At 53.3% G+C, this 15,923-nt stretch overlaps 1 protein-coding gene and 1 long non-coding RNA gene across 3 annotated transcripts in view; one reads left to right on the top strand and one right to left on the bottom strand.

Moving 5' to 3' along the window:
- The window catches only part of SMAD7 (SMAD family member 7), a 31,107-nt gene extending 15,431 nt beyond the window's left edge, over positions 1–15,676 (top strand). For both annotated transcript variants that reach the window (XM_045457024.1, XM_045457023.1), the window contains exon 4: positions 13,621–15,676. In XM_045457024.1, coding sequence (XP_045312980.1) covers positions 13,621–14,159 — 539 coding nt within the window. In that variant the 3' untranslated portion in view covers positions 14,160–15,676. The remainder of the gene's footprint in view (positions 1–13,620) is intronic.
- On the bottom strand, positions 2,372–3,415 carry LOC123587342. Its single transcript, XR_006707254.1, has 2 exons — positions 3,266–3,415; positions 2,372–2,412 (listed from the first exon to the last, which is right to left on the bottom strand). It is a non-coding gene; the product is annotated as an uncharacterized LOC123587342 (long non-coding RNA).
- Positions 15,677–15,923: the final 247 nt, after the last annotated feature.

The following is a 15,923-nucleotide window of genomic DNA, read 5'->3' as shown; positions in this document are numbered from 1 at the left end:
ATCCAGACCCTTTCCCCGGCTCTACTCCCAAGGCCCCTGGTCCACGTGACCTCCCCACTGAGGTTATAGGGCTGCAGAGGTGGGCAGGTGACTTCCCCCGGAGCCCTCCCTTTGCAGGAGCCTCGTGAAAGGATCCTGTGCGCCGCGGCCGCTGGGAGGTCACCACTGGTCCTACCATCTTCCTCGCTCAGTATTGAATGGCTAGCCCAGAGGCTGGCTGTGTGCCTACTGTCACAGAGAGGCTTCCTCTCTGGGCTATTTTCAGCGGGAAGATATTATTAACTGCTGAGGCACAGTTCTCAATTTAGTGGCTAACACACCAAGAAAGCAACACTCACTTTGTCAGCGGCAGCTCTACGCAAACACGCCGGGCTGCTCCCAGCCCCTGCCCCGTCTCCCCGTGGGGTGTCCTTGGGGATCTGGGGCGGGGAAGCTACCATCGGAGATCCTGTCTGCCACCAAGAGATCGAACCGTTTTAATTGAGCCAATCGTTTAAAGGTGTAGGACGTGGTAGTGTTTATATCCTGAGGTGGGGAGATTCTGTGTTGGGAATGGGGACCCCAGATGGAAAAAGGAATTTTCTGTGGAGTTGAGGACCGTCATTTAAAACAGAGTGATAACTTTCACCTTGTAAGCGAACAGGAAATACTGGGAATAAGACAGGAAATTGCATCTTTCCTTCTATAAGAACTCCAGAAAAAAGTTGTCCATGAAAGGTAGCGGCTAAGATGAGGCCAGCCTTTTTTTTTTTCCTTTTTTTTTTTTTTTTTTTTTGCGGGGGGGGGGGGGTGGGTTTCTCCCCCTTCTTCCTTTCCACTCCCACGAGAACTTTTAGGCCATTTTGTTTAAGAAAGAGGCTGTTTGAGAACTTTATGTTATTTTTATTATTTAAAAAAATATTTTACCAGAAGGGTCACCTTCAGTTGAAATGTTAACTGCAGCCTTATTTCCTGGTTCACTAAAGAATCTTTCATGATTTTTTTCAGCTTCCTTCCCCAAATGGTGAGGCCAGGCAGCTCTTGGCTGGAAGCGAATTTTGGTTTGGCTGCTCGAGGTCCTCGACACTGAGCCCCACCCAGGGTCATTAGCTCCGTTTTAACTTGCAAAAGAAAAAAAAACCTCTTTTTGGTAGGGGGTGGGTAAGAATTCGTTCGTGCCCGCAGTGTTCCACCCCAGCGTTGCCTTCCCCTAACGCGGGTGCCTGGCCTGGGGCAGATTAGAAGTCAAGGCTGCCTCGAGGCCAGTCCTGTGTCCACCCCAGCAGCGCCCAGGAATTCCTTCCCTTCTGAGACTATCTGTTTCCTGGGTGCTAGTGAGGAGTGGAGGGAAACAGGCTTCAGAGCTCTCCTGGTACAGCTCTGCTCTGCCCTGGGGGGACTGCACCCAGTCACCCAGAAGCTTCCCCCAGAAAGAGGGCTTGCCACAGCCTCATGTGGTGTGGAGAAGTAGGCGGTATATTGTCCTGGGTGTAAAAGCGGTTTCCATTTACTCAGCTCTGGGTTTCTGAGTCCCCTCTTGGACGATGTCATTCATCGTTCTGGTGACAGGGGCTAGTGCCCTGACCCATGCTGCTAAGGGGCCCTCTTTAGGCTGGAGGTCAGAAAGAGATTTGTGTGTGGCTTGCTTGCTCCCCACTCACTCCGGTCCCCCACCCCAGCTTTTTTTCCTTAGCGTGCGTTGTTTTGTTTTCATAACACAACAAGAGCCCTGGGGTGTGTAAGAGCATTGTTGAACACTCGGTGAGGGTAACTTGTCCAAACAGAGCAGGACGCCAAGGCAGAATGCTGTGGGCAGGTGGTGTGCCCACAGAGGTTGCCGGGCCGGCGCTTGGCTTGGAAACACCTCCGGATCTGCCGCAGCTGGCTGGGAAGTAGGTGAGGACAGGGGCTTCTCTCTGCCCGTCTCCCCTGGGAACTGGGATACGGCCTGGGCCTTTCTGGCTGACCCCTGCCTGGAAGGCATGCTCCCCTCCCAGCCAGGTTCCCTCGTACCTCCCTCTGGCAGGTGTCAGGCTGGGTGGACCACCTGTTCTGGGAGAAGCCAGCCTGTCTCCGGCTCATTCATATAGTGATTATTTATTGAGCACCTACTATGTGCCAGCCTCTGCAGTTTTGGGGCTGCCAGAGCCAGAACGAAGAGCAGCATGCAGTGGTTTGTCTGGAGGGCTTTTGGGGTCAGCGAGGTGGAGGCTCTTTCTTGCACGGGATATGGCTCTGTCTGGAGTACAGACAGAGGGCGGCTTCTCAGGCAGTTTCTACAGGACAGAAGGAGCTTGGGCTCGGAGCCGGGCCGTAGGTGTTGTGAGACGCGGTAGAGGTGCAGGGATGGGCCCCTGGGGTGATTGTCTGAGCACGCCGGGTTGGCAAGAGCTTTTCTGTCATCGGCTTTTGCCTCTGCTTTGGTTGTGTGGTCTGTTGAGAGTTGAGATAAAACAAAGCTTGTGGATAAACAGAGGTCTGTCTCCTCGGGCTCCATCACCCCCCCCCCCCCCCCCCCCGATTGTAAGATAACAAGCAGTAACCTTAGGAGGTACAGTTATAATCCAGACCCTGGTATAGTACCTGGGAGTGCTGTGTGGAACAGAGGTGACCAGCCTTGCACTGGCTTAGCCCCGGGGCGGGGGGGGGGGGGGGGCGGGCACCAGACACAGATGTCTGGAGAGATAGTATTTAATGTCTTGACAGCCACAGGGCAGGTGGGCTATCTTCAAAGCCCTGGAGCTTGACTTTCCCTTTAGAACTCCTGTGGGCTTTTGCAGATGCAACTCTTGCTTTTGAATTTTCAGTCTGATGGTCAAGCCCATTTCTGAGATGCTGGCCCCATGTAGGAGGCCCCTGGCGGTGGTTTTGTACAGGGTGGTCGAATATGCAGTGACCAAAGTGTTTTCATTTCCACGCTCATCCTGTCCCTGCCTGTTTCCCCCAGGCTGACCCGATGGCTCTGTTCGTGGAGGTCCCTCATTTAATTTATCTATCTAGTTTATCTACTACTGTGCTGTGGAACCCCACTGGCCAGAAACAAATCAGAGCTGGTTTGGCCTGGGGTTTGATCAGGGCAGAAAGGGAAGAACTGATCTCAACCCCAGTTTCATCTTGTCAACGTTGGGAGTTTCTGTCCGAAGACAGCTCAGTTAACTGGCCAGGGACTGTTCGTGGCCCTCGGGTTTGTTCATTCGAGAGTCGCCTTTTTACTTTTAACTTGGGGCTGGTCGCTCAACAGGAACAGAAACAGTAAGATGCCAGGCTGTGCTCTCTGTGGACTCACCTTTCTGCATTTGCCACTCGGAGGTTAAATAGTTGTCCCCATCACCCTATCCCAGCTTCCACTGCTTCCAGGCACCTAACAAGAAGCTGGAAATGTCGCCTTGCCCAGTAGGCCGAATGAACTTCTGAGGCCACCAAAGGGTCTTGAAGAGCTGCTCAGCCCAGAAAGTCCTTGGGGACCTCGCCCGCCCCAGGGCAGCCTCTTAGGCAGCACAGCCCCTCCCCCTCATTAATGAGTAACCCAGAGGGAGAAGCTGGGTGCGTTGTACAGCTCTTAGAAATAGGCCCATCTCCAGCTCAGTGGGGTCACAGTTCAAACCCCGCTGAGAGGGGTTTCCTGGGGGGAGAGGCCTGGGGTGAGGAGCATGCAAAGATTCAGAAGCAACCCCCACCCCCAACTCCGGTCTCCGAGTCCTGGGAGGGCACCTGGAGAATGACAGTGGGAGGGAGAGCCCCCTCCAGGTGCCTGTCCCTAGAGGCTGGCCTGCTTCCGTGGTTGAAGGTGGGGATTTCAGCCTCCAGGGCCACGCCTGTCCTGGGGCCTCCGTTGTTTTTTTTTTTTTTTTTTTTTTCCCCCCCTCATGTGCAAAGTAAGAGATTGGACCTGGTCTCTCCGAGTCCCCATGCCAGAATCTTACAAGACCTCCCGTGATCTGTGTGGTCTCTGGTTCTTGGATTTGAGGGTTTGTGGGAATGAGACCCCCTGTTGCTGAGGTGGTGGGTAGCTAATGGCCTCTTGCCTACTGAATAAAAAGATTATAGTTCTTCACATTTTTGGCTTGCAAACCTCCGGAGAATGAGTGAAAGTTGAGGAATCTTTCTTTCCCTGTAAAAATGCGTCTGCATATCAGCATTTGCATACATTTCCAGGGGGCCTTTATCCTTGTGATGGGCGGAAGCCCACCAGTGAATCCCCGGTACTTAAGGCAGGCCGGTACTTAAGGCAGGCAGGTTAACGGGGGAGCACGAGAAAGCATTAGAAGAGGCAGGGCCTTCTTCTCTTCCCTTTCCCTTCCCCTTCCCTTTCTCCTTCCCCTTCCCTTCTTTTTGGGCAAAATATACCCAACATTTGCCATCCTGACCATTTTTTTTTTAAGTTTATTTTGAGATTGCGTGAGCAGGGGAGGGGAAGAGAGAGAGAATCCCAAGCAGGCTGTGCCATGGCAGAGCCCAACGGAGGGCCCCGAGCTCACGAAACCGAGATCATGACCTGAGCTGAGATCAAGAGTCTGAAGACACTTCACCGACTGAGCCACCCAGGAGCTCCATCCATCCTGACCATTTCTGAGTGCACAGCTCGGTGGTGTTAAGTCTGTCACATACATCCCCGTGCACCCACCGTCCATCTCCAGAACCTTTTCACTTGCCCAGACTGAGACTCTGTCTCCACTAAACACTAGCCGCCCCCCTCCCCCCCCCCCCCCCCCCAATCTGTCTCTCCCCTGGCAGCCGCCGTTCTGCTTTCAGTCTGTGTGAACTTGACTCCTTTGGGTACCACATATGAGTGGAATCACACCATATTTGACCTTTTGCCTCTGGCTTATTTCACTCAGCATACTGTCTTCAAGGTTCATCCGGGTTGTAACCTGTGTCAGAATTGCCTTTCTTTTTTAGTGTGTGTGTGTGTGTGTGTCTATGTCTTTATTGTGTGTGTGTGTGAGTGTGTGTGTGTGTGTGTCTATGTCTTTATTCATTCATCCTTCAGTGGACACACTTGGGTTGCTCCCACTCTTTGGCTGTTGTGAATAATGCTGCTATGACCATGGGTGTGTGCATAATCTCTTCAAAACTTTTCTGGACATACACCCAGAAATGGAGTTTCTGGGTCATGTGGTGACTCCATGTTTAGTTTTTGAGGCACCGTCATAGGGCAGGGCCATCGTGACTTGTGTCTCTGTGTGGATCGATCGCGTGGGGTGGGCAAGTCAGACCAGCCGTCACTCCTGGATGCAGCTGGGTGGGTTTCTGGGTGAGCCCTGGTGCAGGGGGAGTGAGAGAAGGGTAGGGGTGGCAGTGGGGGTGCTGAGTGTCCTTGCGTGGGAGTGGGGGGGCAGCCTGGCTCTCTGCAAAGGAATACAAGCCACATTGGAACCCAAAAAGAGTGTCTGGCCCGGAGTCCTCTGAAATATGGGGCACACAGCGCAGAGCAGCCACAGCGGTTTATGGTGGGCCCCAGGGGGCCTTGCCGTGGCAAGTCCAGGCTGGGGGAGGCTTCATCCCTCTTTCACGGGGAGGGCCTGGGGCAGGCCCCAGGCCTAGGAGGCCCTGGTGCTTTGGGGGTGAAAGGGCTGGGATGGCTGAACAGTGAGTGTGTCAAAGCCAGAGAGATTAGATTACAGAGGCAGACAGAAGTAATGATTAACTTTTCCAGTCTGCCTACTGTTGTTTTTCCCTGTGAGCACAGTGCGGGCCTGGCCTGGCCAGGCCCTGGTGTTGGGTTGTAAAGAAAGAAGGAATGACGGCTCTAGCGAGCTGGGTGGGGGGAGCCAGGAGCTGGCCGGAGAAGGGAGCCTTTTCCATCAGATCCCGCGTTGGAATTTATTGGCCGGAATGCAGTAAATGTTCAAAATGCCATCCCATCCAACAGTTTTCATAATTGTTATGGAACAAGGGGAGCTGGGGGAGGGGAGGGATGAAAAGGACTTTTGTTCCTCCCTGTGTTTTTCCACGTCTTCGATGGTTTTTCTACCCCCTAGAAAAGCTGGAGCTGTGTGGGGGGGATGGGAGGGGCAGGGCAGGGCCTGCGACTGGGTCCTGTAACACTGTACTGCCTTTTGGGGCCCCGGAGGTCAGTGTGCATGGGGCTTTATTAAAATGAGGCCCACAGCAAAGGCAGGCCAGAACCGTTCTGTACCTCTGGGGGTGTGTCCTTTAAAACAGTTGACATATGCATCCATTTTTATCAAGATCCTCACTGGGCTTTAGTGTGTATCCCATGTACTTAGAAGGGGTCAACACAAAGAAGAAAATGCGGGACTTTTTGGTGGTTTAAGAGAAGATCCTTTTGTTGGATTCATGTACGCATTCCCACTTGGGAATCCACATGTGGAATTTGTTGGGGGGGCCTGGGGGGAGGGCTAGCTCTGGACTCTCTCCAGGAGGGAGGCGGGTGGGTCAGCTTAGAGATTTGACTTGGACATCTTGTGTCTTCCTGGGACTGGCTGGGGGTCATACCCCGTGGACAGGCAGGTGAACAGATAATGCCATGCCGGTCGGGGGGGGGGGCGCTGTATGTGTGAACCCCCTTTCTGAAAAGAGTGGCTTAGTTATTTAGGGGGGGAATGGTGGGAGCTTTGTGGTACATGAGGGAGGGGAAGAGTCTTGAAATTCAAACTCGAGAAAGGATGAGGCTGGGTGCATACCAACAACAGCCAGAGAGGCCCATTTACTGTAAATATTATGAATGGAGTTGGCCAGGCTGGGAGTCCCCACCCTTCCTCTGAGTCCTCTCGGAGCCGGGCAGAGCTGGCCTCCTCAGAAGGCAGGCAGCCGGGTACACGCTATAATTTGCATGGCTGAAGACTGGAGCACAGGAAGCCGTGTCAGCCCGGCTGGCGAGACAGACGAGAGCTTTTGATTTGTGTGGCTTCCCTCCCCTGCCCGGCACTACCCTCAATTATATTCTCCGCTGGCCAAATAACTTCTCTTAGGAGGGACCCCCAGGATGGGGGCTTTAGACTTGAACGTTTGAGGGGCCTTGGGAGACGGGGCTGGGGCCAGTTGGGGGAGCAGGGGGAGGGGAGTACGTTGTAGCTTTAGTAACTGATTACTCATCATCATTAGTCTGTAAGGCAGAGTCACGAATCAGTCTTCCAGACGAGCAGGATCTGCCAAATTTGTAAGCTTGAGAGACCTCTCAGGAGGAGGAGGGTGATGATGGGTGAGGAACTTAAGGGCACCAAGCCTGGGCAGACCCTCCTCCCCTGGGGATCCACCTTTTCCCGAGGGCCACGAAAGACAAGACAGAAGGGACACAAGTTTGTAACTTGAAGTTCTTAAAGAAAAATTGGTTTACAGGTGGACACAGCAAAGTCTGCCTCATATTTCCTTTTCCTTTTGATTTTGTTTTTATCATTGCAAATTGAATGCAAAAATGTGCCCTGCTCCCCAAAGTGATTTTCTTATTCTCCTGAACATAATAAAAATAAATGGAAGGAGCGTTCATAGGGATGGGGCATTTCTGTGATTCAGAGTGTAGCCAGGGGACTGTCAGAGCCCCAAGGTGGCCTGCTGTGCCCCCGCCTCCTTCACATGAGTTGTGGATGGGTGGGTCAGACTGAGACTCTTCGAGGGCAAGCCATTTGGCCAGGATCGAAGAGCAGCATGCTGGCAAAGAAACCGGTTCATTCCCTGCTTGGTACGAGGGAGCTGGACCCCACACTCAGCCCTAAAGTAGGAATCTCGTTTCCAGAATGTGTTTTGGAAGGACGCGTCTTTTTCCCCCTCTAGCATTTGGAGAGCTCCGGTGGCCTTAGAGGTCTGGGGTGGCTGCCCACTTGCCTGTTTGGCAAGTGACCTGTGTCTCATTTCCCCCTTCTTTAACATAAGGACAGTAATAGGATGCGACCTCACAGGGTTGTCACCAGCCCCTTCCAACAGGGCCTGTACATTATTAGGGGCCGGCATGGCCCAGAACTGTTCTGTCCCCTGGGGAGGGGTGGGGGGTGGGTGGGTAGCATTTTCTAAGCGGTTGGAGAACCCAAGACAAGAGGTCTGAGAGATGAGACCAGCATGTGTAGCCGCAAGCTAGTTCCTGGCCGCTGGCCACTTTGTATCAGATTGTCACAACAGCCCTATGAGGCTGGCACTGGGAGCTGTTTTAGGGGAAGAGCTTAAGTCACCGCCAAGGTCCCATGGGAAGTAGGTGTCAGCAGGGTGTCTGACTCTGTAACTGGGGGGTGGGAGGATACTGCACAACACTGGAGTTTCCTGGGGGGGGGGGCAGGAGCTGGCTGGGCACAGGGACCTGAGCAAGCACCCTGGCCTTTGAAGGAGACCCCATGGTACCCGCTGCCCACCATGGTACCCAGTCCAGCCACCTCAGTGGAGATAGCTTGTTGCAGAGTGCTGAAAACAACCCAGCCTTTTCTCAGTCTTGCCGTCTACCAGCCAGAGTCCAGATCTCTTTGGCGGAGGAGCTTGGGGTTAGTGGTGATGGGTTGAGTCTGAGCGTTTTCTGGGTAACTGAGGGTGAACCTGAAATGTTTCAAGTTTGTTTCACTCCCTTTGGGTAACTTGTTCCAAACCCCGGGGTTGTCCCTGCTGTCTTAGGAATCTGAGGGTGCCCTGGCAGAATCTGTCAGGATCTGGATGAGGTTGTACATATGGCCGATCAGAGCTCACTCTGGAACTCAACGGTGAGCCCAGACACCTCAGCACGCGTCTGCTTTGGTTTCTGGTCATTTGCCTCTCAGACAAGAGACCAGCAAGGTTCCTCGTGAATTGAGAGTGTTTGGGTTGAGGACAGATGGGGCGGATTGGCCCCGCGTCCCCATTATCTCAGCCCTTGTCCCTGAAGTGGGCTGGTTTGTTCTCAGAACAGCCAGTTTCCTGACCGGGGTGGGGAGCAGGGCTGACAGGTGCTGTTAACCTTTGAGATGTCTGAGGTGGGGGAAGGACAGGATGAGGCAACCCTTGGTGGCGCCTGAGTCCCGAGGAGGGAGGACCCTGGACCTACAGCAGGCGAGGCGTGGCGGTGTTTGCGTTCCAGGATCGCCAGGTTTAACTTCTGTCTCCCTTTGTGCCCTTTGCTTGCCCTCACCCACCTGTGTCAGGCAGCCACTTCTGCCCTGTCTCCCCTGGCTTCTCCATCTTCAGCCTTCTGGCCCTGCGGGACCACTGGGGAGGGGGCACACAGGCCTTTGCCCACGGTAGGATTTTGGCAGAGAGATGTCCTCGAAAAACATTTTTTTAAATGTTTACTTACTTTTGAAAGAGACAGAGCATGAGCGGGGGAGGGGCAGAGAGCGAGGGAGACCCAGAATCCAAAGCAGGCTCCGGGCTCTGAGCTATCAGCACAGAGCCCCACGCGGGGCTTGAACCCACGAACCGCAAGATCATGACCTGAGCTGAAGCCAGACGCTCAACCGACTGAGCCACCCAGACGCCCCTAGAGAGATCTTCTTAAAAAAATTTTCTGTTTTTAATTTTTTAAAGTTTATTTTTAAAAAAGATTTTCCTTTTGATTTATTATTTTTATAAGTTTTATGTTTTTATTTTGAGAGAAAGAGCGTGAGCAGGGGAGTGGCAGAGAGAGAGAGAGGGAGAGAGAAAATCCCAAGCAGTTTCCGAACTATCAGTGCAGAGCCCAATGCGGGGCTCAAACTCATCAACCATGAGATCGTGACCTGAACTGAAATCAAGAGTCGGGCCCTTGGGGCACCTGCGGGGCTCAGTTGGTTAAGGATCCAACTTCAGCTCAGGTCATGATCTCACAGCTCGTGTGTTCGAGCCCCTCATCGGGCTCTGTGCAGATGGCTCAGAGCCTGGAGCCTGCTTCGGATTCTGTGTCTCCCTCTCTCTCTGCCCCTCCCCCGCCCATGCTCTCAAAAATAAACATAAGTTGTTTTGTTTTTTTTTTTTTAATTTAAAATCCTGAGCTCTGGTCACCCTGTGCCATTGAGAACCTTGGGCGTGAGAGTCATTCATGAGCCTCCAGTCTTCTAGAAGGGTCAGGTCTGTTCATTCATGACCAGGGTAATTAAATAACTCTTTGTAAGAGGCAGGGAGCTCCTTGTTAAGTGGTCTTCCCTAATGCAAGTGCAAACACAAGCAAAATCCTTTCCCTTCTCAACACCCACCCACCCCCTTCCCTTTCAAGGGTAGATTTTATGCTTTAAGGGAAATGAGGAAGGGGAGGGGGGGGAAAAACAACCTTAAAGGAATTTTAGGCGGATTCAGCATTTTTCTGGGGTTGCTCCAAAAATTCCCTAAACTGTAATAAAAAAAAATTGTGAGCAGGCATCTGATTAGTTGGCTTTTTACAACACAGCTTTTCTTTTTGGATGCTTTAAAAATGCACAAATACAGTTTTAAAACAAGCCCCTGTATAGTTTTCTGAGGAGGGAGAGAAGTTGCTGAAAATACCGGAAAAGGGTTGTAAAGCTGAGGGAAGTTAACAAGGGCCTGCGAGTCTTGCTTTTGGAGGTTAAGTATCAGCGACCGTGAGGAGAAGCCAAGTTGGGCTTCTGAGACTCTTCCTTAGTCCTTGGGAATGAGGGGGACTCCTCTATGTGAGAGCCTCCCAGCCCCTCGCCGTGAGGCCTGGGAAGCCCCTCTGGGGGCGAAGCGTCTGCACAGACCTTTGTGGGGAGACGCTTGTGGGCTGTGGGCCCAATTCAGGGGAACATGCTTCTCTGAAGAGGATGCTGAATGTTTCCCAGAAATGGGCCCACATGGTGCAGATCTTGGGGGCAGGTCTCTGAGTTGGCAACATGGGCTGTTGTCACGGGCCCCCAGAAGTACGATGTGTTACAAGGGGCCTTCGCGGGGGTGACGGTTTCGCTGGAGAGCGTGTTTTTGTGCCCAGAGATAGCCCAAGAGCAGTGAGGAGAAAAGGGGCATCAGGGTGCTGGGAGGCTGGGGGGTGACAGCGGGGCAGGCTGGAGGGTCAGGGCAGGGGAGGAGCCGGCGAGGGTCCTAGTGGGCTTTCAGGGGCCTTGTTCACACACAGGGACACCCATTCCCCTCTGTTTATCTGGGCTGGGCCATTAACCTCAACAGAAAAAGGCTTTTTCCAGGGATGTCTGGCGGCAAATTGCTGGGTGGACTGGCGGGCTGTACAGATGAAAGAGAAACCCGCCAGAACACTTCCCCCCTCCCCCTCTCCTCCCCCTACCCCCCACCCCCAGGGCTCTGGGCCAGTCCAGCCCAGTCCAGCCCGGCTTCCCCCGGGCAGACAGGGCCCCCCACCCTTTACTGGTGGGCCTGGCATAGGCAACTTGATCCCAGGCCCCCACCCCACCCCACCCTGCACCTCCTCCCCCTGCCCCTCTCTTTTCCCTGCTAGCCGGTGCCAGGTTTCAGGGGGGGCCAAGGTCCATGAAACAAAGTATCGGGAGGCTCCCGGAGGGTCTCCTGCACCTCCCTCCCAGTGACTCCCCCAGTCTTCTTCCCAGACCACATTTGTCGTCCTGAGTTGGGATATAATAATAAGCGAGAGCTTCCTACATTTCAAAACTCCCTCCTCCCCAAAACAGTTCGCCCCGTGCCTTCCAGAAGAGGGCTTTCTCCTTCCCAGCAAACTTGCACGCCAGAGTATTCTTATTTACATGGATATTATGGGTCTTTGGTGTAGCCTTTAGAGCTGAACTCCCTCAACAAGAAAGTTCAAAGATTGCCAGCACTCACGAATTTATTAGCAGTTGATGGATACTTTGCAGAAACAAGTTAATGCCTGATGAGTCACCTCTGCTTGGAGCCCTTGTCCCTCTCTTGTTTTTCCATATGTTCCAGCGTGTATGCACGCAAGCACACGCATGCTCACATAACACTCGCACATGTGTTCACACTCATGGACACCCAATGTCTCTCACATGCACTTGTGCTTTATAGATGCATGCGTTTTGGGGGGCAGGCCAGTTTTCTGGGGCTGATTTTCAGGGGGGTGGGGGTTGAGGGAGAGGAGTGAGCCCTCAGCTTCCCCATTTTGTGTGGCTGTCTGGGTAGGCATTTGGGAAGGTCGGTTGGGGTGTCCGGAGGAGACAGCCACTCAGGATGTGTGTTCGTGGCTGCCTCCGTGGGTCACGGTGCGCATTTGCACGGACTGATTCACAGAACACCTCCATGCAAGACTGCTGCTTTAAAATAAAAAAATAAATAAATAAAATAATGGAGCCGACTGGTTCCCAGGTCCTAACATGCCTGTAAAGGTTGGAAGCAGTTATGTGTTGAGCTGCCTTGGGTTAGTTGTATATCCAGCCTGCTGGGGCAGCAGGACATGGGTCCCTGAGCTCTCCTCCACCCCTAGCTGCCATGCTGTAGACTCCATCAGCCCTGGCCCTCCGTTGTTCCAAAGTCAAAAAGGCCCAAACAAACCAAAAAATCGTCTCACAGCCAACCCCCGCCTTCAGGCCCCAAACCCCCAGTGAGTGAGCAGTAAGGGCTACAGGGGAAGGCAGGAGGAGGTCTCTGCTGCCTGCCTTTCCCCATTTTTGTTAACAAATACAAGACTTCCGGTCTCCGCCCTGCCCCACAAACCACAGCGTTCCTGCAGCCCGGCCCGGCTGGGGAGATTTATGGTTCCCAGTCTGAGGCCTGCCCCGCTGGCTCCAGCTTAAGGAGGAGTTGGAATGCCAGCCGCTGGGGCCCCCTTTCCCTCCCTGTGATCCCCCCTTTAAAGACCTCCTAGCGCCTGTTCAGGAAAGTCACCTTCCCAGGATCTCCCCCCCCCCCCCCTGGCTGCCTGTGGGAAGAACCAAGTCTAGGAAAGTTGGGGTGGGGCCTCTGGGGGAGGGGAAGGGGGCTGGGGCAAGGTGTCTGCATGCTTCTAGGGAGGGAGGGGAGAGAGGGGGTACAGGCAGAGAAGGGCACTTCAAGGAAGGTCAACCCATTTCAGACACATAATCTTCTGTCTGGGCTGAAGGCAGCTTCGTCAAGGTAGTCTGGGTTAACACCAGTTGGTGTGTTGTGATTTGACATTTTGACCAAATTCACCCTTTGTGTACAGAGCTGCTGCTGACACACACACTGAGAGATGGTTTTCTGTTAGGAAGGTGTTTCGGCCCCAAAGCAACTCTACTTTCCATTTTTATCAGACGGCGCTCCTTTATGACTTGAGGCACTGACCTAAGCGCTGGGCGACACAGAGACCACATAGCACGTGACCCTGGAGTCTGGAGATCTGGGTTCTAGGTCTGGCTGTGTCGTCCGTGGGGCCCAAGCCAGCAAGCTTTCTGGGTCCTGGTTTTTCTCCTGAGGATGACCAGGGGCTGGAGCAGCTAGCCTTCTGGGGTCCGTCCAGTTTAACGAACTGCAACTCTAGGCCATCTGGAAGCCCTTTTCTTGCCCTAAAACAGGACCAGTGAAGTTCCTAAGGGTTCCCTAGCTTCTGGGCTCGGCAGGGATGGGGCTTCCATTGGCCCCACGGGACAACGTGATGGCATCCTGGGTTGGGGGAGTGGAGGAAGGAGGTGCCCCAGAGAGCCCCGTGTTTAAAGGTGGGTACTTGCACCACTGGGTCAAGGTTTCTGAGCCACAGTAGGACTGCAGAGCCGGCAGCCTATCCAAGCACCAGCACCGCCTCTGTCTTAGGAGAGCTCGAGGGTGGTAACGAACTGCGGGTGTGTGCCTCGATCCTTGAGGAGGAAAACGCCAATCCCCATCACCACCAACCGCGTCTGCCATTTTGTTTTGCAGATTCCCAACTTCTTCTGGAGCCTGGGGATCGGTCACACTGGTGCGTGGTGGCATACTGGGAGGAGAAGACGAGAGTGGGGAGGCTCTACTGTGTCCAGGAGCCCTCCCTGGACATCTTCTATGATCTACCTCAGGGGAATGGCTTTTGCCTCGGACAGCTCAATTCGGACAACAAGAGTCAGCTGGTGCAGAAAGTGCGGAGCAAAATCGGCTGTGGCATCCAGCTCACGCGGGAAGTGGATGGCGTGTGGGTGTACAACCGCAGCAGTTACCCCATCTTCATCAAGTCAGCCACACTGGACAACCCGGACTCCAGGACGCTGTTGGTGCACAAAGTGTTCCCCGGTTTCTCCATCAAGGCTTTTGACTACGAGAAAGCGTACAGCCTGCAGCGGCCCAACGACCACGAATTCATGCAGCAGCCGTGGACTGGCTTCACTGTGCAGATTAGCTTTGTGAAGGGCTGGGGCCAGTGCTACACCCGCCAGTTCATCAGCAGCTGCCCGTGCTGGCTGGAGGTCATTTTCAACAGCCGGTAGCCGCGTGGGGAGAGGACGGAGCGGGAGCCGAGCGGGCCCAGTCCAAACTACTTTGCTGCTAATACTTCCCTCCCGAGTGCTTGCTTTTCACGCAGACTCTTTCGTCGTTGTGTGTCCCCGGCCCCCGCCCCCCACCGTTCTGGTCCTCGTTTCTGTTCTGTTTTGTTTTGTTCTTTGAGAAATAGCTTATGAAAAGAGTTGTTGGGGTTTTGGGGGGGAGGGCGGGGTATGGCTGGCCGAGCACACCCCAGGATGAAAAGGGGAAGCAACAGTGAGCACCCAGCAAAACACAGTGGAAGAATGGGGAGCAGGCCCTGACTTTGGGGTCCTCGTTTTCCCTCGTCAGGGCGCATGTGTGAGTGAGTGTGCGTCCGTGCGCGCGCGTGTCTTACGGTGACTGCTGAGAGGCCTGCGCCCCCAAGCTGTGTGTCGCCTGCCCTTTGGACATATGCTCAGTGGGGCAGAGGCCGTACCTGGGCAAGCTGGCAGCTGGGGTTTGGACAGCTGCCAGAAGCCAGGCTCTGCCCCTCCTCCCCGTCCCCAGGGAAGCCTCCCTGCCCCACCTCTCCCCTCCTAGGACACGGGCCTGTCTGCAGGCTTCTTAGAAGCAACCCTGCAAAGAGGCTGAACCAGAAACCAGTTGTTTCCTGCTTGTCCTAACTCCCCTCCAGCCACCCTGCTGTCCTTGTCACCTCTTTCTTTTTTGGCCATCTGCTCCTGGATATCTCTTGAGACGGGCTTCCCGAGGGCTGCCGGGGGCCACCCTGGCACAGTATTGCCCACCCAGCATCCTCCCAAACCCCTCAGCCTCTGCCCTGCCCTGGTCATATCAGGTGCGCCCACCCCCCATCCCCACCTCCAACTCCGAAAACCAGCTCAGCACTTTCCTCCCCTCTGCCGCCTGGGTGTTGAGCTCTGCTGTTAGACCAGCGAGGGGAGCCGCCCTGGGAGGGAGACTTCTCAGCAGCCCCCCTTCCCACCAAGAAGGATTCGGTCCATCATAACCCAAGGTACCACCCTGGGCTGTCACCTAACTCTTTCATTTCTTCTACAAACTCATACACTCGTATGATACGTTGACACTGCTCTTAGCTCAATGAGCATGTTTAGACTTTAACATAAGCTATTTTTCTAACTACAAAGGTTTAAATGAACAAGAGAAGCATTCTCATTGGAAATTTAGCATTGTAGTGCTTTGAGAGAGAAAGGACTCCTGGAAAAAAAAAAAAAAACCTGAGATTTATTAAAGAAAAAATGTATTTTATGTTATATATAAATATATTATTACTTGTAAATATAAAGACGTTTTATAAGCATCATTATTTATGTATTGTGCAATGTGTATAAACAAGAAAAATAAAGAAAAGATGCACTTTGCTTTAATATAAATGCAAATAACAAATGCCAAATTAAAAAAAGATAAACACGAGATTGGTGTTTTTTTCTATGGGTGTTATCACCTGGCTGAATGTTTTTCTAAAGGAGTTTATGTTCCATTAAACAATTTTTAAAATGTATACTTGATTCCATGTCCTCTAGCTCCTTTTTCTTCTGCTGGGAGGGGAGTAGGGAGGGGCATCCTTTGGAATCAGGACATGGGATCTCTTCGGCCCAGTGCTTGATTGGGGACGGGGAGGTGAGTCACCAAAGTGGATCTGCAGGACACCTCTTCCGGCATCTGTTACAAGGACCCCTCTTCCTGTTGGTATGCAGTGACTTTAGGGTGTAGCTGGCCAGGCATCCTGAATTTGTCACCCTCGGGGA

The sequence above is a fragment of the Leopardus geoffroyi genome, chromosome D3, assembly GCF_018350155.1.
Source record: "Leopardus geoffroyi isolate Oge1 chromosome D3, O.geoffroyi_Oge1_pat1.0, whole genome shotgun sequence".
Lineage (NCBI taxonomy): Eukaryota > Metazoa > Chordata > Mammalia > Carnivora > Felidae > Leopardus > Leopardus geoffroyi.
This window is presented reverse-complemented; position numbering and strand designations above follow the sequence as displayed.